The sequence below is a fragment of the Leuciscus leuciscus genome (assembly GCF_965113295.1).
Source record: "Leuciscus leuciscus genome assembly, chromosome: 25".
NCBI lineage: Eukaryota > Metazoa > Chordata > Actinopteri > Cypriniformes > Leuciscidae > Leuciscus > Leuciscus leuciscus.
The window spans coordinates 27,605,229-27,627,207 of NC_138724.1; the positions used below are offsets into that span (position 1 = coordinate 27,605,229).

At 39.2% G+C, this 21,979-nt stretch overlaps 1 protein-coding gene across 1 annotated transcript; it reads left to right on the plus strand.

The window, feature by feature from the left end:
* The first annotated feature begins 887 nt into the window (after positions 1-887).
* Positions 888-21,477, plus strand: hps5 (HPS5 biogenesis of lysosomal organelles complex 2 subunit 2). The gene is made up of 23 exons (XM_082159395.1): positions 888-1,025; positions 2,162-2,277; positions 4,916-5,026; positions 6,751-6,815; positions 7,097-7,289; positions 7,476-7,606; positions 8,353-8,583; positions 8,691-8,762; positions 8,910-8,998; positions 9,428-9,606; positions 10,299-10,457; positions 10,817-10,973; positions 11,826-11,937; positions 12,339-12,485; positions 12,583-12,651; positions 14,409-14,962; positions 15,931-16,051; positions 16,984-17,133; positions 17,280-17,399; positions 17,736-17,849; positions 17,930-18,036; positions 19,455-19,803; positions 20,708-21,477. Exons 2-23 carry the CDS (start codon positions 2,173-2,175, stop codon positions 20,766-20,768), a joined length of 3,396 nt encoding a protein of 1,131 aa, XP_082015521.1. The 5' UTR covers positions 888-1,025; positions 2,162-2,172; the 3' UTR covers positions 20,769-21,477.
* Positions 21,478-21,979: the final 502 nt, after the last annotated feature.

Genomic DNA, 21,979 nt, shown 5'->3' on the forward strand with positions numbered 1-21,979 from the left:
GAGGAAGCTGTTATATTACATCATAAAACCCCTGAAGAGGAAACACTTTATTTTAATATTTTCAGAGACAGGAATTGCATTTTGCACTGTTTTTCTCTAAACAACCACTACTTCCTTGAGGTGCTCAGTTTGAAAACCCTTTGTTAGACCAATACATCTATGTAAACAGAACAACTGGCCACACACTTCTTCCAGACGTGGTTTATAACGAGCTTAATGTAAAACAAAGATTTTGAGCTACTAAAAATTAAGATTCTGCACCGTTTCTACAGTAGGTCACTAATCAAATGTAAACCCATTTGCATCATTAACTAAGTTAACTCTTTTTGTATTGGTCTCAGACTGTATACAGTAATCAATACTGTTGTAGGTTATATTCTCTTATCTTGATCCACCATACGGTTCAGTTAAGTCATTCTGTGCTTGCATTTGGTGATGGCCATCTTTATAATACAATTCCTACATCTATATCTGAATATGGCGCTTAAACACATTAATTACAAGGGCGTAAGATGTTTGAGGGTCGAGTCTTGGCTATTTTTGCTTGCTGGTGATGGAACAGGCTTTATTCTCCTGGGCGTCTCAAATATCAATCAATACCAACCAGAGATTTTAATGGACCAATGGACCCCAAACTACTGCTGGAACACCTACGCGTTTTTGAGAATCATTTGTTTGTAAAGCAGATATGTTCAAATAATACTTGAATGTTTTTTCATGCATGATTAGAAGATATATTAAGTTTTGCTATGAGTAAGTAAAGTTCCCTGTGTATTTGATAGTAAGTGAGGTCCAAAGGCGCAAGAAATAGTTCCCCGGGCGAGTGTGAATCACTGCGCGTCACAAATGAGTGGCTCGCTGTGGAGAAGTAGCGCCGGTCAGTTTTCAGTCAGCTGTCAAACACACTGCAGGAATTACAGTGGCGAAAAGAAACACATGATCGTCACTTTACACACTAAATGATTCATTTTTACTACATTTCTGGAGGTTTCGCAGATTTAAATGCGTCTGGAACTCAGGAGGAGGTAAAACACGAGTTTATACGTCTTAATTCATGTTTAATACGTTATTGAAATGCTTGAGGTGACATTTAGCAACTCAAATAAGTTCAACTTATTTGTTTATAAAATAAATAACGTTTGGGAAAAAAAAGTGTTTATATTGCCTTTAACGTTTAAATTATATAACTAAGGATTTAAGGAAAGAGTGACGAGGAGAAGTAGAAAGTAAAACGTTGATTGTGAAAGTACCTAAATTTCCAGCTCAGGATCAACGTTGACCTTAAACAAACTGTTTTTTTAAAGACAAAAACTCAAATAAAAATGTATTTATTCGATGTTTTTTGCTGTTTTGGCGAGTTTTAAACTCGGATCTCGTGATTGACAGTCATGCTAATCGGCTAACGCGGCGGTTTGATTTATAACTTCTAACTTTGAGATTCACCTTTAACGTTATATATAGTGTTTCATAAAATGAACTCTTGTAAATATGTGTTCAAAACTAAGCGGAAGTGGTCAAATGTGTGTATATGTGTGAGAGAGTAAGCGTTTTGTCTTTTCTGCTGACTTTCAGATGTGTGAAAAACAAATAAAGAGAGTAAAAGTTTCCAAAAATAGATTATACATCACGTTTTTGTTGTATATTCGGTTAGTTTAAGCATTGCTTTATATCATATAGTGTATACAGTTTATGTCTGTATATATTGTCCTTCAATGGAACTATTTTTGTGTGGAAAAGCAAAGGAAAATCACTGAAAAATAGAGAGATGCGTGGTAGTCATGCTTTTTCCAATTGAATTTCCCTGGAATCATATGACTCTGAGGAAGGCTGTGTCTCAACCTAGTGAGCTCACTCTGCTGCCTATTGAGGGCTCATTTTTGGGCATAATCAGACTCTGAACCCGCTTATGATGACCAAAAGTGCTGCTGTTTGAATGCTTGTGTACCTGGTAACAATGTTTGCATACATTTTTGTGATTGGTTGCTTGTTAAAACATGTCATGCATGCATAATCTGCGCAAAGTTGCTGTTTTGAATACACACATGATGCTTAAAAAAATGCATCTATGATATTACACCAAAATGCCATCTAGTTAGACAAACATGCTGCATTCACTAATGATTCCCACTAAAAAGTCAATGTTATTGTTGTTTCCTCTCAGGCCGGTGCAGGATGATTCCTGTGGTTCCTGTGGAGTCCTGCACTCATGTCCTGGCAGAGTTTGACTGTCTGGACCCCCTCCTTTCCGCCCTGCGACTGGACTCGGGACGTATCAAAGTAACATACGCACTTACCTACTCAACTACCTCAACTATTGTGAAAGAGTAGAAGTGTTTATTGGTACAGCTTTTATGGCAACTGTTATCCAAGCTGACCTGAATTGCGCGCAGTTGGTGGTGTTTACTTTTGAGGGAGCTTAGTTAAACGTCTTTCAGATTTATTTGATTTCATGCCATGAGAATAATAAAGGGGAATAATTTAGTTGATGAATCAAACAAAACATGTTCGGGTCAAGTAGTTTCACCCTAAAACCAAAAGAAAAGAAAAAAGAGAAAACAAATATTTTTATTTTTTAAGTTGATTCTTAGCGATAAACACTTTGTTCTTTCAAAATGATATGTGCTCATTAATGTGTAATTACTTCTACCAACTAATCAAGTATTCTAGTAAGCGTAGAATCTGCCATTTAGAATACATACGAGCGAGTCACTCGAATGGCGGCAGCCATTTTGCGCCTCCATCTTGAAAATACATTAGCCAAAGAAGAGGGACATACCTGGAAATTCAAGCTTCGCCTTTCGCGTTTTGACACTTAGTGGCACCGTGACAAATGTGAGGGGGAGATTACTCACGACTGCTGGCAGATTTGAAATAATACGGCCACCGTAGGAGTTAAAACGCCCTCGGAATGGGAGGGGCTAGAAAGTAATATTCAGTGGGTAGTCATAAACAATTTCACCGCTAGATGGGAGAAAATCCTACACAGTGTAGCTTTAAGAACATTACAATAATTTTTTCGAATTTTTTTTTTTTTGCATTGTGACGTAATAGAATTAGATTATTAGAAATAAAAGAAATTAATACTTTTATTCATCAAAAAGCATTAAATTGATCAAATGTCATCATGAAGAAATGTTTCAGTGTTACAAAAGATTTCAATTTCATATAAATGCTGTTAAAGAATCCTGTAAAAATAACTACTTGTATATAATTGTGATTTAAATGTTGCATGTAATATTTTTGAATTTCAATAATGAGGATTATTTTATTGTTTCATTACGTTAATGACAACTGGGTGGCTTAATTGTCATGAAAATGATCTTCATAGATATTTTCTGAAAATTCTGTCAGTAATTACTCACCCTCATGTCGTTCCAAACACGAAAGACTTGCGTTCATCTTCGGAACACAAATTAAGATATTTTTGATGAAATCTGTGTGGTTTCTGTCCCTCCATTGACAGCTACGCAACTACCACTTTGACACTTCAAAAAGTTCATAAAGAGATCGTGAAACTAATCCATATGATTCGAGCGTAGGGCTGGGCGATATGGCCAAAAAAAAAAATCACGATAATTTTTTTTTATATCAGTCGATATCGATAATTATCACGATAAAAGTCAAATCTTTATTTCTTTCAAATTTGAAGGCAGATTTTTGCTCCTAAGTGAAAGTTGTAGCAACCAGAGCGTTAATTGTGGTTTTAAACTACTCTTTATTGTCAGAACATATCAGGACAAACACTTGCCAAACTGGTGAACATTTCACAAATCTGAGGTAGAACATTCAAACATTTGTCATTTTTCCTTAACAAAATAAATATCTTTATTGGACAATTCATTTCTTAGTTTCTGCATGTGCTAATTTTTATTTGGTAAAATGTAATATTCTGACTGTTTGAGTTTTATTAAACTTAACCATTGGTCATCCAGTATCATGCATTTAGATCATGATAACCACAGATAAAGCCAGGCATAGCCTACAGCACCTCACTATCATGGCAAAATGTAACTTTATGGTTTCTATGGTATTTGTATGAAAAACAGGAGCCTAAATACATTATTAAATACTGTAATTATATTCCCTCAGTCCTTTAATACATTGTCTACATTAATAATATAATACAATTCAATATGTATATCCCACATTTCATGGTGCAGTTAATATTACTAGGCTAACGTTACAGTAAATCCATGGTAAATCATGGGAATTTGTAGACGGAAAAGCCTTCTGATCGTTGCCCACAGTGTTTCTCCTGTTTGTCAGCGCTCTTTCATCTGCCTTTAAACTGGCTTAAATCACTGAGACATTTGTGTTCTTCACTGAACTCAAGCGCTTCTCACTGGATCTCGTGACCGAGAGCGATCAGAGTAAACGCATCTGCTCTACTGAGCTCGCGCCCGCGCTGCCGTTTGGACTTTGAGCCGAGCGGATAAATGGTCCGTGTGGCGCGCGGTTCAAATGAGTTTCGTTCCGCTTTTGGCGCATAAACATTATCGAACATTTATCAAACTCTTGATATCGTTTTATCGAGAAAAATTATATCGCGATAATTATCGTTATCGTTTTATCGCCCAGCCCTATTCGAGCGGTTTAGTCCAAATTTTCTGAAGAGACTCGATCGCTTTATTTGATGAACAGATTGTATTTTCAATCTCTTTATGAACTTTTTGAAGTGTCAAAGTGGTAGTTGCGTAGCTGTCAATGGAGGGACAGAAATCACACAGATTTCATCAAAAATATCTTCATTTGTGTTCCGGAGATGTCTTGCGCGTTTGGAACAACATGAGGGTGAGTAATTAATAAGCAATCAATATTGTTATATTTAATTATTTCTAAATTCAGGATGAAATATGACCTGTACATTTTGTGAGATTCACTCTAATATCCTTCTCTCTCTGTCTGTGTCCCGCAGTGCACATGCCTCTCGGTGTCCAGAAAGTGGCTCGCTCTGGGCACGTCCTCCGGAGGACTTCACCTCATTCAGAGAGACGGCTGGAAGCAGAAACTCATCCTCACACACAAAGTACACACAGCCAACTCATTTCACAAGTTCCCCTTTAACACAGTTAGTCACTGAGTTGATGCATAGAGCTATCAGCAGTGTTGAAATGCTATTGTCCAATGTTATCAATTGTGTGTTTGGTCTTTGTGCAGTCTGCAATGGTGTATGCATGATGCGTTTGCTTCTTCCTGTGTTTTATTGGCACTGTGAAGTGATTATTGATCACACAGTCATAGTCGGAGTATAATGCATTATTATTGTCGTCTATATTGGTATCATCTTTCACTTACGTCATGCTCTGCTTTGACTCACGAAAAGTGTTTTTCAAGGTTTCTAAGTAGCAAGGAAACAGGAAGTGTTTACAGATGAGTGAAAATAGGGACAGAATGTAAAAAAAAGTCCTGCTGATTTCTGTGATGCATCACATCGAGAAACGTTAATGTCTTTAGAAAAAATAAAGATTTATCATTTCGGCCATAACAATTTTCGGAGTGAAAATGAAAGTGTTCATCACTAGCCACGATTCCATTACCCTTCAAATTGCGCAAATTGAAATTGCGATTTGAAAATGCGCCCAATTAAAACAAAATTTTTGCCCATATTTCGCAAAAATAATATTTTTACGCTCGCATGAGGTGATTTTTCAGGCAATTCGAAAACTGCAATGGAAACAGTTTTTTCGCATTTACAGGTCACCTGACGTACGTAAAAGTCGATCATTCTTTAAAGGAACCGTATGTAAGAAATGTATTTCAATTAATCATAAAATGGCCCTGATATGTCACTAGACATTAAGAAATCATGTTCATTTCAAATATTTATATCACTGACAACAGTAGTCCGGCCAGGATATTGTCATTTAAAAGTGAAGTTGCAGCCCTCAACTGATGTTGATGTTGTCATGTTGTGTTTTGGCCTGATGCTCCACTCTCCACCTATCTACCAATCACGAAGTCAGTAGTGTTTCGGCATCCGGGTTGCCAGCTCTGCTCTAGTTACCACAGCTGCAGCTACAAACGTGTCGGATAAAAAATGTCTAACGTTACGAAACCTAAAAGACCTCGTTATGAATCCGAAATACGTTGTGACAAAGTCCGAAAAAAAACGTATTGTGTAGGACTCGTCACTTGCCATTGGAAGCTCCTCGTATCAGCCTACGTTCCTGCTGGATCCTGCAGCCTAACTGGCGACCTCGAGTCAGGGGGGAGGGGGAGGGGATACACCGCTCTACAGTAATTTGAAAGTGATTGCAGTACCAGTTTTGGCCACAATCTTACATACGGTTCCTTTAAAGATGACGCGGTGTGTTTGGACAGAAGACGAGACAGAGTTCTTTATTAAACTCATAAAAGACAAAAGTAATACGGGAATACAATACTGGATTCTAAACAACAAAGAAGTGCAACAATTATCAAGACCTTGAAGCAGAAATGAGAAACCTCATATGTGAAAGGGGTTTTCCTTGCCATTAATCCTTGGATAACACACACGTCTCCTTCGATTAAAAATAATGGCTAGTGCAGTGGCTGCCTATATATACGTAAACCTACCAACATACATTGCCATGATTTTTGGTACGACTTTTTCGCGAGAGGAAAAATTACGTTTTAGTCGCATAACATGGGTTAATGGAAACGGCATCATTTCGCAATAGTTTTTTATTGACATTTAGAAAATATCACACATTTTTGCGCAAATCTGTAATGGAAACGTGTCTAGTGTGTATCTTCTTTGTCTTTATTTAGGAAGGCTCAATCACGCAGGTCTCTTGCTGCCCCCATGATGAGGACTTTATCGCTGTAGCAACAAGGTATTCATCTGAGATGGTCCTCACTGCAGAACACGAAATCCAGGGGGAGGAGTTGGATCCAGATCCAACTCCTCCCACCTTACATATACCTAAACCTACCCATCTCCACCCCCTGATCCCTAAACCTACCCATCTCCACCCCTTATATCTGGATCCAACTCCGCCCCCTGGATCTCGTGTACTGCAGTGAGGTGCTACTGATTCATCTTCGCCACATTTACATGTGCTCCTGGTGTTTGTAGTTGACAAGCTGGATGCGTTTGTTTGTGTGTGTACGCCAGTCAGGGGTTGGTGGTGGTGTGGGAGCTGCACTTGGAGAGGCGTGGCCGTCCTGAGCGCGTGTGTGTGTCCTGGGAGCATCGCGGACAGACGGTAACATCTCTGTGCTGGGACACTGTGGCCCTCCGAGTGTTTGCTGGAGATGTCGGGGGAAAAGTGTCCTGCGTCCGGGCTGGGTCGGCAAAACTCGGGAAGGTATAAGAAAACGTTCATACTGATCCCAAACTTTTGAACAGTAGCATACAAGCATACACACAAGACAAAGTCATACACACACACACACTACAAAAAAAAAAAAAAAAAAATCCATCCTATAAAAAGATTTGTTTTCCTAATCGGAGCTTGTGTGTTTGTTTGTGGTTTGGTTTTGCTTCCAAACAGGGCTCTGCGTTTGTGATGTTCCCAGTTCAGACCATCACCACTGTGGATTCACGTGTCGTTCAGCTGGGGTACACAGACGGACACCTGATGGTCTCGTCTCTCAGCCGCTGCTACCTGTGTGACACCGAGAGGTGTGTGTGTTGGCAGGAAACATAGGACGACATGTCCCTTTACCTGCAATTAGTTTAAAAAAACGATTTGTTCACTTTGAATTCTTGGCGCAGATGTATGAATAGGGCTCTTTATTTGATCAAATTTATCATATCAAACACTGATATCACATTTTCCCCATGTCCTCAGACCATAACTAAGATTAAATGTTTATCAAATAAAAAAAAAAGAATCTGAAAACATTTCTTGATTTGTTTTCGGGGTCTGCTAAAATAGGTTTTCATACTTGAATGTTTCAAGAAACACATTATTTTTCCCAAATTCTCCATTGTTGCTGCTCCTCTCTTCCCAGCCCCTCCTTCTGAAAAGCACAGTGTGCTTTGATTGGTCGGCTGGATCAGTGTGTTGTGATTGGCCCCTTACCATAACCTCCAGTTTCCACACACTACTAACTAACTCAACCAGGCCCCGCCCCCTTTATTCTGCGTGTTAATTATTATAATGAGGAATATTGTGACGTGTTCGTTCCCGGAAGAAAACTCAAGACTACAATGGAGGCGTTTCAGGGAGTTCAGAAACACTGGCACTGATATAGAGAAGAACTCCTGCTGGAGGGACTTTGTAACTTTGCAGACCTTTTTCATGCTCAAACACCAACATTACACACTAAAGAAAGATGAAAATAAAAGCACAATAGGAGCCTTTTAATGCATACACATACTTTCAAGAAATAAATTCAGTCTGTTCCTGTCTCTCTTTCTCTCAGGGAGAAGTTCTGGCGTGTGGGTAATAAAGAGCGAGTCGGAGAGTTTGGGGCGTGTTTTCTCCTGCAGGGTCAGCGGGGTCAGGGGGGTCAGGGGGGGGGTCCTCCTGCCCTGCTGTACTGCGCCCGGCCCAGCTCACGCATATGGGAGTCCAGCTTCAGTGGAGAAGTCCTGAGCACACACCAGTTCAAACAGCTTCTGGCCTGCCCACCGCTGCCCCTCGTCTCTTACAAGTGTGTGTTTGTGTGTTTAACACTTACTTGTGACATCATTTTGGCCCTTAGTTCTGTATCTCCATTATTTTTCTCTCATTACATTTTTGTTGTGTATTTTTGTTCAGGAATGAGCCTCATTTCAATCCCGCACCGACGAGTCCTCAGTCTCTGGCTTTCCCAAGACTCCTTCAGTTTGGGTAACCACTCCTTGTATTAAAATAACACATGACCTCTTTGGTAAAGACACAGTATTTCATATCTGCTGTGTGTATTATGATTACGAAGATAACGTCTCAGGTTTGAAAGGGTTCTGGTGTTAATATTTGACTTTTCGTGTTTCTTAGTGATCAAAATCTGCTCACCTGGACGGATTCTGCCATTTACATCTTCACACCTCACAGTGGTCAGGTTCTGCTGTGGACAGAGGTCAAAGGTGAGAGGTCATGAAAGTGATGCATGCACGAAAGTATATTCACTCCAAACATATATTTTTTTTAAATTTCATGATATTATAGCTCATCTGTCTTCCAAATTTTTTTTATTATAAATGTAACATTTATTATAAAATTAATAGTTATATAATTATGGTAATAAATAAATATTAATAATATAAAATCAACCCAATTGACATAAAACATAAAAAAATATAAAAAAATGTATGGAAAAAAAGTAATTTTTTTTGTTGTTGTTATTTTCAATTGTATTTTTTATATATGAATTATTTTTAGATTTTTTTACTAATAATTTTTTATAAAAAAATAAAAAAATAAATTAATTTAGCTTATTTAAAAAATATATATTATATGACCATTTTGATCGTTTTACGGCACTTGGATCCATATCTGTCTTCCTCCCTCCATAGATGTGGTGGAGATTTCAGTTTTCCGTAACGAGATATTTTGTCTCCATGGTGACGGACGTTTGTCTCACCTGTTGCTGGTGTCACCTGATCGCTGTGTGGAGCGGCTGATGAAGAGGGAGAACTGGACGCTCGCCGCCACCGTCTGCTGCATGTTTCAGCATACCGTTATTACATCCAGGGTACGCACAAACAAGAACACATTGAGCACGCATTTATACTACATGCTGTTTTACATACTAGTTTAAAGGCCCCCTGAAATCAAAATGTAAATTTTTTAGCTTTTAGTATGAATATGTTAGCCTTAAGGTTATGAATAAGCTGGCGTGTTCCAAAACAATGACAAAATTCACATTTAGGAGATTTAAGCATTCAAAACTTAGTCTCTCACTTCCGCCAAAATGGATCACAGATTTTTATGACACTTCAGCTTCTCATCACATCTTCTGTCCAATCAAATGCTCTCTAGAATCTAAAGCTCCGCCCCCATGCTATAAATACCACCTGGCCAAAGCAACCGTTGACACGTCACAAAGCAATTAAGAATGAAATGGCTAGAATTTATTCACACCTCTACTATTGAATCCAACTTATCATCAGCGCTCGGATTCGCTTCCATGGTGCTGTGAAGTACGACTTGCAGTCTGTGAGGTAAACTAAACGCTATTGGATATTTTGAAAAGGGGGAGGGGCCATTCAATACATCCCAGCTTAGCTTCCTGTTTCAGTGGAAATTACGTCAAACAAAGCTGCGTGTTCCAAGGCACTTCATTGGGCTTTTTAAGAAAGAGGTAGTATATACTGTTCATTGTGCTTTAAATATTACGCTAGTGCTCCTTTCCAAAAATAGTCTCTCTCTTTTGCATTTCTTCAGGCCAGGAAGTCCCTCCCCATTGATCGACTGGAGCATCTCAAGGCTCAGCTAAACTCCGCCTCCCAACAGCAGCTGATTGGTCAGCTGGAGGAAGTGATCAGCAAACTGGAGCCACTGGACTCGGCCTGCAGCAGCCGCAGGAGCAGCATTTCCTCGCACGTGAGTGCAAATATATATATATATAAACATTTATTTTTGTGAGTGAATGCAGCAAAAGCACGAACATAAATGGAGAAATTTAAAGCTGATTTTCTCAATGTTTCGATTTTTTTTTTTTTTTTTTTACACCCTCAGATTCCAGATTTTCAAATATTTGTATCTCGACCAAATATTGTCCTATCCTAACAAACCATCCACCAATGGAAAGCTTATTTATTCAGCTTCATATGATGTATACATCTCAATTTCATAAAATTGACCCATGTGACTGGTTTTGTGGTTCAGGGTCATATATATATATATATATATATATATAGAGAGACACATTTTTAAAATGCTAAATGACTCTTCCTGCGCAGGAGAGCTTTAACGTTCTGGACTGCGGCATCTACCGCGTCATCAGCCGAAGAGGCAGCCAATCAGATGATGACACCAACTCCCTCGCCAACCAATCGATGCTTGAGGAGGAGCGGCTGAAGGAGTTCAATTTCACTGAGGAAGAGCAGGTGGACAATGGTGAGACAGAGAGATCGATTTCAAACCTAAAAGGGAAGTAGTAAGAGTTCGGCTCTCTCATTGGGAATTCCTTGTCCGAATACAAGAAGTAATCCACTCACATTTCACTAAGGACCAGAAAGGGACTTTCTACATCACATAACTATTTAGCTTGTAAAACTACACAGAAACTGTAACACTGTGTCTTGAAGCAACCAATTTTCAGTAAATTGACATATTTCAGAGTGAGCGAGGATATTAAACAAGAAGTGGGACTTCATTTTATTTACTGTGACATCAGCCATAAAGGAAAGCCATTTTAGAGGCAGAGCATACCCTTATTTTGCATTTGGAGTAACATGCATGGATGAATCATGGAGAATAATAACACCAGGAACATGTATTAAGATAGTAAATAAGTTTAATTTTCGCATCTTCACTGAAAGCAACACAAAAAACTACATTATGCAACAAACTCAGCCAATCAGAATTGATCTTTAATAACAATTTTGATGTTCAATAAAGGGAACCAATGTGATTTAACTGCGTGCAGAGCTATCGACCAAAATAAAAACCAAAGTTTACACTTATGTCAAAAAATATATAATTATTTGTGAATTTTTAAATGGTTTTATAGTAGTAATTGTATGTCAGTGTGTTGTATGTCAAATATTTTGCAATAAAATACACTAAAAACATCAGTGAGCAGCAGTTTAATCATTTATCTGGTGTTTTGAACACTTTTTTTTCATGTGATGAATCAGTTAATGCTTAATCGTGCTTTCGCCTAGTTGTTTCCACATCTTCTGACTTCTTCTCATTCTCTTCATTCATCTCTCTATCATTTCAACTCCTCCTTTTGCTATCCTGAAGACTCTCAGTCTGTGCGCGGAGAGGGCGACAGGTCAGACCTCGGCTTGCAGTTTCTGCCTCTTACTTTCCGCTCAAAACCTCCACGAGTTGCCCTGCAGGCTGTTCGAGACAGGTACACACACACACTTACATCTGACCACACAAAGTCCCCTTATATTTCATTGTAATTTCATTTCCTCTTAAATTTCACACCAGACACAGTCTGATTGGCTGGGTCACAAGGAAGCTCTAATGCTCATTAAAATGCAGCTGCTGATGCCCAGATTATTTTTAAAACTGTGACTTCCTGTTTTGTCGTTGTGTCACACATGTCCTTGACACATTGTCTCATTTTACACTGATGCGCATGATTGGCGAGGTTACCAACTATTTCTCCTTCTCTTTGTTTTTTTTAATGTATGCAGACGTTGTTTATTTGAAAACCAGCTGCTTATGTTTTGGACTGTCATTGCTGATCTTGGTTATGATCATAGCGATTTATAATGTAAATGTGTGTGTGTGTGTGTGTGTCAGTGTCTCTAGCTTTGTGAAAAAGACGACCGAGAAGATCAACACGCTTCAGATGAACTCAGACCTATGGCCTCGGCCTGACCTCAGGGAAGGCATTCAAGGAGAGGTCACGGTCACAGTGACTCCTCTTCCAGAGGAAGGCGAGCATGAGTGAGTGTGTTAATGTTGTCTGACTGCTGCTATTGATTGTTTTATGTAGTTATGTTGTTTGTATTGTGGTTTTTGATTGTCTCTCTCTCTCTATAAGAATGAACGCTGAGCAGTCCAGCTCGGAGTCTGAGCTGCAGGAGTTGAGAGACGCCACAAAGAAAGCCATGTGAGTTACTTCCTACTGCTGCAGACAGTTCAACTGTAAGCTAATGAATGTGCACATATGATACATTAATGAGAGATGGTATTATGTAAGATAAGCAATGATGAATTATATTGTTAAAAAAGATTTCCGCTTTAAATAAATGCTGTTCTTTTGAACTTTCTATTCATCAAAGAATCCTGAAAAAATACATCACGGTTTCTAGAAAAATATTAAGCAGCACAACACTGATAATCATAATGTGTTTCTTATGCTGCAAATCATCATATTAGAAGGTGACACTGAAGACTGAATATGTAATGTAAAGTAATGATGCTGAAAATGCAGCTTTGATCACAGGAATAAATTACATTGTAAAATATATTCACATAGAAAACAGTTATTTTAAATTGTAATAACATTTCTTAATATTACAAATATTACAGTTTTTTACTGTATTTTTTGCATAAGAGACTTCTTTCAAATACATAAAAAAAAAAAGACTAACCCAAAACTTTGCAGTCAATAAGTTCGTTCTCAAGATTTTTGTTTAAAATACATTTAATGCATAAGGAAAATGATGTACAGTAATCAACATTTGAAGTGGATCAAAAAAATTCATCAAAGTTGTCCTAAGACAAGAACGGGTATTGTTCAAAATCAGTGGCGGCTGCTGGTATTTCAAAGAGGGGAAGCTCATTTTCGGCCTACATCATAAAAATTGTCCATTTATTTATATGTAAATTCTGCCCTACGTTCCTTTTATAAAAAAAGTGCTCTGTGACCCTATCGTACCAACTAGGCGTGTTTTCCAGTGACTTGACCAGTGTCTTCTCAATGGCCAGCAGAGTTAGGTATAATTGTATAAATGTAATAATATAATAAAGGTATAAATAATAATATAATAAAGTGTAATAATACTACTAATAACAATATTTTTTGTAATTATTTTACTAATTATTTTTTAATTATTACTAATAACAATATAAAAGTTATAATAAGTAATAATATAATAAAGGTATAAATGTATAATTGTGTGAAATGTATTATGAAAATTTGAAAAGTCCGCGATGGGACTGAGCTCGAATAGCTTCAGCATCAGCGACTTTTTATTGTATGAAATCGCTGTCAATCAAAAGGAGATGCAGCTTTTCGACAGACCCTCCAATCATCACGCAGAAGCCCGGAGTCCAGGCCAGCCCACTCCTCCATTCACCCCCCAGAGACGCTGAGCCTCCGTGGGCGGGACATAATCGCAGCATTTATCCAATGACCGTCTAGTTTCGAAGCACTGAAAAAAACTGTTCAGAGCAGCTCCACTGAAGTCAATGGAAGCTGGGCTTCAACAGGGAAATGCACTGTGACGCTACGGGAATGTATGAGAAAGAAATCGAATCAGCCGACCTGCTGTATGTAAATGATTCTGAACAAACTCGTCTTTGAGATGAACGTTTTCTAACGCATTTTTTGTCAATAAAATGTTAGCACAATAGTACATATTTGACCATTAATTTTTTGACATTATAGGGGAAGTCGAGCTTCCATTGCATTCTTAGAGAAATCCCCACTGTTCAAAATTCATGTATAACTTTGATGAAAGGTTTTGATCCACTTCAAATGTTGACTAGTGTATATACTGCATTTTTAGTAGACCTGCATTGTCAAAGGATTTTTATTCAGATTTATATATATATATATATGACTAGCCAATCACTGTAGTTGCTGATGCTTTTACTGCACACTGAACTGATATTAAGAGTTGATTATATGTTCTGTTGTAGCTCTCAGATCCAGAACCCCATGGTTTTACTGGACCCCGTCTGCCTCGGCGATGTGCTCCAAGACTGGGCCCCGGTTCTGGAGAGGGTTCTGGGTCCTGAGGATTACAGCGTACCTAGAGAAATAACTCCTCTAGAGGAGGAAGAGCTTGTTTCATCAATGTCCTGCTGCGTCGGGGTTCAGCCAGAGATCGTAACAGCGCCGTCTACTAACCTGGATGAATCCGCAACCCTCACCGAAGAAGAGGACCTCGGAGAGACCATCCCTTGTTCCACCGCCCCAGTCAGAGCGTCATTCCCACCTCTTGCTAACCATGTTGAATTAATCCAGCTGTTTTCCCCCAAACCTCTGCCACCTGACCTCCAGGCTGACCTCTCACAGCTGGCCTGTCTTTATCTGGAGATGGGCTGCCCCGGTAGAGGAGGCGTCGAAAGTGTGTGTGTGTTCCTGAGGAGGTTCTTCTTCCTGTTGGACCAGGAGAGAGTGAGGAAGATGTGTATGCTGAGATACAGAGAGCACCGAGAGGTGCTGAAGGCGTATATCGCTGGCATGCTGGGTACGTTTTCACAAAAATGAATAGTAACTGTTATAATAAACCTGCTTTTTATTGCAATTCTGCTAAGGCAAGACACTACAGAAGAAGTTTTTTTAATGCTATTTGGCTTTTTATAACATGTTTTTTCAGAGTAGTGGAAATAATACATCTAAAATGCACCTTTAAGGGCCCTTTCACACCTACCTTGTTTGGTCCGGATTTTATGACTTTTCAGTTTGATCCGAATCAAAATTACAGGTGTGAAACCTCCCTCGGACCAAACAGACAAAATTTGGTCCGACGAAAAGAGGTAGTCTCGGTCCGGATCAAACTTTTGAACGTTTCTAGTGTGAACGCATATTCTGTATGGTTCGGACTTTCGGACCATTTACAGGAAGTTCCGGTGGTTCCCGCAGGATTGGTTGCAGTCTTCTCCTCCTTTCCTGTCGGCGACAATAAAATGTTCGCACAACGAGGACGTTCATTTGGCGAATTTGAACTAGCCTCGAGTATAGTTATTGCTGCTGGTCGTAATGCCGTAATAATAACAGTATAGTACACGCTGACATCAGACGCACATCCATTTACAAACCAATCAATGTCAAGACGCAGCCCATATAGATAATGATGACAGGAAGCAATGTGAACCAAACCAAAACTTACCGAACGTATAAAATGTATCAAAACATGAACTTTGGTTCGGACCTTGGTGCGGACTTTCAGGTGTGAAAACGCTCTAAGTGTTTATTTTATTGCATCTATTTGCACCTGTAGATTTCAATCACAATACCTATTTAAAGGGCAATGAGTGTTTTTCTCAGAAATCTCCACTTCAGCATCTTTACATACACCAAACTTTACAGTTTAATTCCTATCTATATTCTAAAGGTTTTAATGGAAGGTTTTATTCATATATAATTCACCTGCTTTTATACAATGTTTTATTCCTAAAAACATGGTGATATTTTTTTGTTTCTGGCGGGTGGTAGAGTTCACTCAGGCCAGTAAGGTGGTGGAAGTGATTCAGAAGGGCGACCTGCTAAAGTCTCTGCGCAGTCTGAGAGAACTTCAGCCCTGGAACACACCTCTGCTCCTCTCACACCTGTACAGGTGAGTTTACATCACTCAGAGCAAAACACTCTTAGAATATCTGTATATTATCAATATGGTCAGCTGCAGAGGTGTGAACACATCATTTTGTATTTTGTACGTGTTAAAGGGATGGTTCGGAGTAATTTCAACCTAGGGTCCTTTGCACCATGACCTCGAGCCAAACACCCCCCCCAGAAGCCTTTTTCCCCTTGGTTGAACATTATTAAAGTTAGAGCTTATAGTGCAGGCGCTAACGGATCCTATGATGTATCTCGTAAATTACCCCACTAATAATGCCCAGAATGGTACCAAACTTCTACAGTAGTACAAATAGGTTCTGTACTCATAAAAACTATGCATTGGAAAGTTTGCAAGTACATCAGGAGTTTTTTTAAATAACACTTGCCTGATGGCTAATGCTACCGCTAACCCAGACACCGACGTCACTTCAGTGGTTTGTGAAAAGCCCGTAAAAGTCCGGGCAGAAAGTGATGCATAAGGATATAGTGTAATGACACCCAGTTCCAGGAATACACTAATATTTTGTTGGTAGTACCAGTTTGCAACAATTATTTACAAACTTTCCAATGCCTCGTTTTATGAGTACAGAACCTATTTGTACTACTGTAGAAGTTTGGTACCATTCTGGGCATTATTAGTGGGGTAATTTATGAGATACATCATAGGATCCATTAGCGCCTGCACTAAGCCATCCGGCTGATATCTCTAAATAAACTTTAATAATGTTCAACCAAGGGGAAAAAAAAGGCTTCTGGGGGGTGTTTGGCTCGAGGTCATGGTGCAAAGGACCCTAGATTGAAATTACTCCGAACCATCCCTTTAAGTGTTATATGTGAAGCACCATGACGGGTTTAAATGAATTGCCCCATGGGGATTAATAAAGCTCTAAACTATTTATATTGAATATAATGTTTGCTTTCTTTCTGTAGACTCTATGAGAAGCACGGGGAGCTGGCCGTTCGTGCCTACCCGCAGTTCTATCCCACAATCCTCCCCTCTGACATCATGGCTATGGCTTTACCGAGCCACTTCCTGCCTTATCTGGACAATCTGGTCCAATCACGAGCCGAGCAGCAGCGGTACGGCCGTGTTACATTATACAATGTTTTACAATGTGTGTTAGTCATGATTGTTAAGGTTGTGTATGTGTCATTTTTACACTGTGATATTGTGTTCTTGAACATGTAGAATAATCTATATACATTATTTTTTTGTCATCTCCCAGGTTGTCTTTCTTGGGTTCTCTTCTCCAGCCAGAAACTCTGCGACAGGATTGGCTGGAACTGGCGTTATCCCAAGATGCCCCACTAAGGGATGACACACTCACTCCTGACGGACAGCCCAGGTACACAAAACTATTTTTGTCTGTAAAACAAATGTTGTTCCAAAAAAAAAATTATATATATATATATATATATATTGTACTCTATAATGTGTCTCTCTCTCTCTCTCTCTCTCTCTCTCTCTCTATATATATATATATATATATTCTATGGCCTGGTTTCACACTGGTGTGCATCTTGAGACAAAACAATGGCACTGACATATTTTAAGTTGCTTTCAGTTAAAACAGCTCGAACATGCATTTTAGTCTGGGACTAGACTCAAGCCTCGTCTGTGAAAGGGGGGGTAAATATACTATATTCCTATTTCGCTGATTATATTGTCTCCTGTGCTGTAGGTGGCACTCACATTTCTTCAGCTGGGGTTATGGGCGTCTGCTGTCTCTGCTGATCCGCTTGCCTGCTGATCTGACCTCCAAACAGAAGATGCTGGAGATGTGTAGAACTCAAGGGTGAGTGTAGAATTAGAATGGATAGAATTCAATCAGAATGGGTAGTTTTATAAACTGTGACTGTGTTATTTGTCTCTCAGGTATTGGATGGGTTACCTGTACCTGTGCAGAGAGTTGCAGCGGCGAGCAGAGGCTTTCAGCGCCATCTGCAGACTGGATGACATGACGCTTCTAGAGGAGGATGATGGTAAAACAATCACAGATACTCAAAACTGTCTTTTAGATGAACAGACGAAGAGAGACTGTCAATATAAAATCTAATTCGCTAACCAAGAACTGTCTGTCTGACACTTACACCGTGTCCTAACCAGACGCGATGCGATAAGATTCCAGCGTCAAATAATTTGTCACACTAGACTCGCGACTGCGAGGTGTGTAAAAATCAATCAAAACCCACAGCCAATCAGAACAGCGTGTGGGCGGAGTCTCGCGGCGAGTGCACAGCACCAGAGAGTAATCTCAATTCACAAATATTACACCATTTAAACATTATTCAAATACATACTGAGTTACTAAAACAATCTTTGTCAAATAATACACTTGTTTGTTCACAGTTTGAACGTTCTTGTTTCCATTTGTTTCATTTCAAGATCTGAAGCTGGAGCACTAAATGATATTCAAAGTCACATGACACACTTTTAATATTAAATAAAGCACATAAACACAGTACCTGAGATTATTATTGGCACACTTTGTGTTTGTTGTTCCAGCCGCGACGTCACAGAAAAATAGAAACCGTTTCTAAAATAGAATCGTCGCGGCGTGGCGGCGCGTGTAGTTAGGACACGGTGTAACACGGGTATTTTCAGAACCGCAGCTTTCATTCTATGCAGTTTGGCCATTCGTCCTCACGCAAACGCAGTATTCGGTCACTGAAACCAAACTTTTTTGAAAACTGGGTGAAGATTTTTAGAAACTCCATTGCAGTGTTGTCGTGTAGACGGTGAAATCGGAGATTTTGGCTTGTGACGTCAGAACCAGAACGGGATTAACCTTTTTTTTTTTTTTTTTGGTTTCTGATTGGCCAACATGGCTTCACGGTTAGGGTTATATCGCCACCTGTTGGCTTGTAATGCTCTTGACAGAGCCAAATAGCGTATTTTTGCGTTTTCATGTGGACACAAATTTGTTTTTAAACGAAGGAGGAAAAACGATGTTTATAAAAATACCCGTGTACGTGTGGACCAGGCCTTAAATAACCCATGAATCAGTTCTGCAGCATTTATTCCATATCTAAGGGGCTCTTTACACGACACCGTTTTCAACTAAACCGTAAAACTTTTATGCGATCTCTAAGGGGTCGTTTACACGACAACAGTGTTTTGGGTGCCTGAAAACGCATCTTTTTGAAAACGGTCTCTGTGTAAATAACAACAAAAAGACGATGACGTCATGCACATGCGTATTACGTGTTCAGTTTATAGTGTTTCATCGCCATCTAATGGCCGGGCAGCAGAATACAGCGTTTTTAATCCTTTTCGTGGATCCGTGTGAATGGGGATCGTTTTGACGATCGCGGAAAACTCAAAGTAGAAACTTCACAGTTTTCAGCATATCGTTGTCATGTAAACTCACCCTAAAATATCGCTTTTTCTCTTTCTGTAGGTATTGTTCCTCAGTCTCTTGATGAGTGGGTTTTGCTACTCCAGCTCTCACAGCAAATCAGTTCAGTCGACGAAGCGACGCCTACTTCACCTCTGCCCAGCAGCACCAATGGATCCTGTTCAGACGACACTAACAGTAATGGCACGAGTGACAGTTCCTCTGACCTATCGAACAGTTCAAATGACTGGAGCATTCGGGTCAGCCCAGAGAACATCATCCTGCGTCTGGTCAAGGTCTTCGGGCCGGATCAGGCCCTGGCGGCCCTCCAGGAACGCGGGATACAGGTGGATCTCAGTTCACGCTCCACGCTGGTCTGTGATCTGCTGCGTATGGCTGAGAAGCGGCAAAGGTGAGCGTGTGAAAAACAGAAAAGTGCAGTATATACACTAGTCAACATTTGAAGTGGATCAAAACCTTTCATCAAAGTCATACAAAATACAAAATCCGTTCTTGTCTTAGGACAACTTTGATAAACTTTTTTGATCCACTTAAAATGTTGATTACTGTAGTTTTGAGTAAGCAGTTCGCTAGTATTCCACGCAGAACACACTGATTATAAAAAATAGTAGTTTGTGTGCAGTATATACTGCAAAGTATGCTATTCTTCCATTCTGAACATATTTGTTGAATTCGGAATAACATACTAGCATTGTACTCTTACTATTTCTGCCAGATAAAGATATGTAAGGCAGTCTTACAGTTTATGCTGTGCGCATTGTGCATTTACTATTATAGTAGTATGCTATTTTGAATTTAGACATTATTTTTGGAAAATAGTAGGCTGTGTACTGTATATAGCAAGCAGTACGCTACTATTCCATAAAAAAAGTAGATTGTGTACAGTATATACGGCACAATATGCTAATATTCCATTCTGAACATATTGGTTGTATTCGGAATAGCTTACTAGCATAGCACTATTTCTGGCATATAAGGTATATTCGAGAAATAGTAAGAGTAGTATGAAATAGTATGCTATTTCAAATTTAGACATTGGTTTCGTGTACATTAGTATAAGTATTCATTATATAGCAGAACATTAGTATTCCATTGCAAACACATTGTTTTAGGAAAATAGTAGGCAGCGTACAGTATATACTGTATTGTGCAGTAGTTTTCCTTTAGGAATGTCATTTGAAAACAGTAGGCATAGTATAGTATATACTGCGCAGTGTGCTTGTATATCCTATCCTGAACATGGGTAATGTTTAACAGGTTTTGTTCTCATGCATTTTCTCTCACTGTCCTCTTAGAGCACTGATTCAGACCATGTTGGAGCGCTGTGACCGGTTCCTGTGGTCTCAGCACGCTTAAGACCCCCGTGTCCACCTGATCTCTGCGTATGCCTCCAGAAGTATGGACACACTGCTCTGGGATCAGCTCTGAATGGCTGTTTCTAGATCAGATGATCTCGGGTCACTGGACCTTTTCAGTCACAATCTTAACACAGATTCCACTAGCTTTTTCGCACCAGCAGTGAGAAGACTGTTTTGTGCTGTAAATGGTGGAAGTGCTGCGTTGGTGTCACATGACTAAACTGTTCTTCAGTATTTCATCTCCTGTCTCTAATTAAGCTATTTAATAAGGTGTTGTTGACACAGTATTAACAATGGGCCTTTTTAATGAAATATCATTCAAAAAGCCATTTGTACATAAATTATCCTATTGAATTGATGCATCGATTTATGTAAAGATGCTTTAGATTCTATATCCGAGTGTTTTCCATATTTGTATGAGGAATATATATGTATTCAATATTCCTTAAATAGATATGGAAAATAAATAAATGCATATTTATCTATTTAATGGTCTTAATGTGATTTTCATCTGCAAGTATTTGAGAACAAACACAGGCCTTATCAAACAAAGAAAAACTAACAGACTTGTGTTCTTTTAACAGAGTTGATTATAATAAATACATGTGAATGTATGAACTAAAGCTTTTTGTAACTAATGCCATGTGGTTTATCAGGCTGCTCTTAATGAAAAGCACAATAAATATAAGTATCATGTTAATTTATAATCGTGTAGAAAGTGTCTCTTTAAATGCATAAATCACTATCTCTTTCGCTCTTCATGCAAATGAATATAATTGATACTTTATAGAGACTACTAGCAATGAATTAAAGTGATTTTCTTTCACAGTGACACTAGGGGCCCTTTTTTGTACCCAGCGCAATTGAGTTTTGTATCATCACCGACGCATGTATCATTCCTATTTTGCACCCGCGCACAGCGGACTTTTCCCTCCACAGACGCACGTCGGTAAACTAAGAAATGCATTTGCGCTCCCGGAGGCGGTTCAGCGCAAAGATGAGGCCCGTTCTGGCGCAAACGTTCCCTGGTGCTATTTTGCAGGTTTAGAAAACAATTCCGCCACTGACCAGGAAAAACCTAGTCTAAAGTCAGTGGCGCGTTGCGCATGTTATTCATAATGCTATTTTAAGGGCGCATGCTTGGCCATCATCAATGTAGCGTGTGCACAACGCACATACAGTTTGCTTCTCTCATCTACACACAGACGC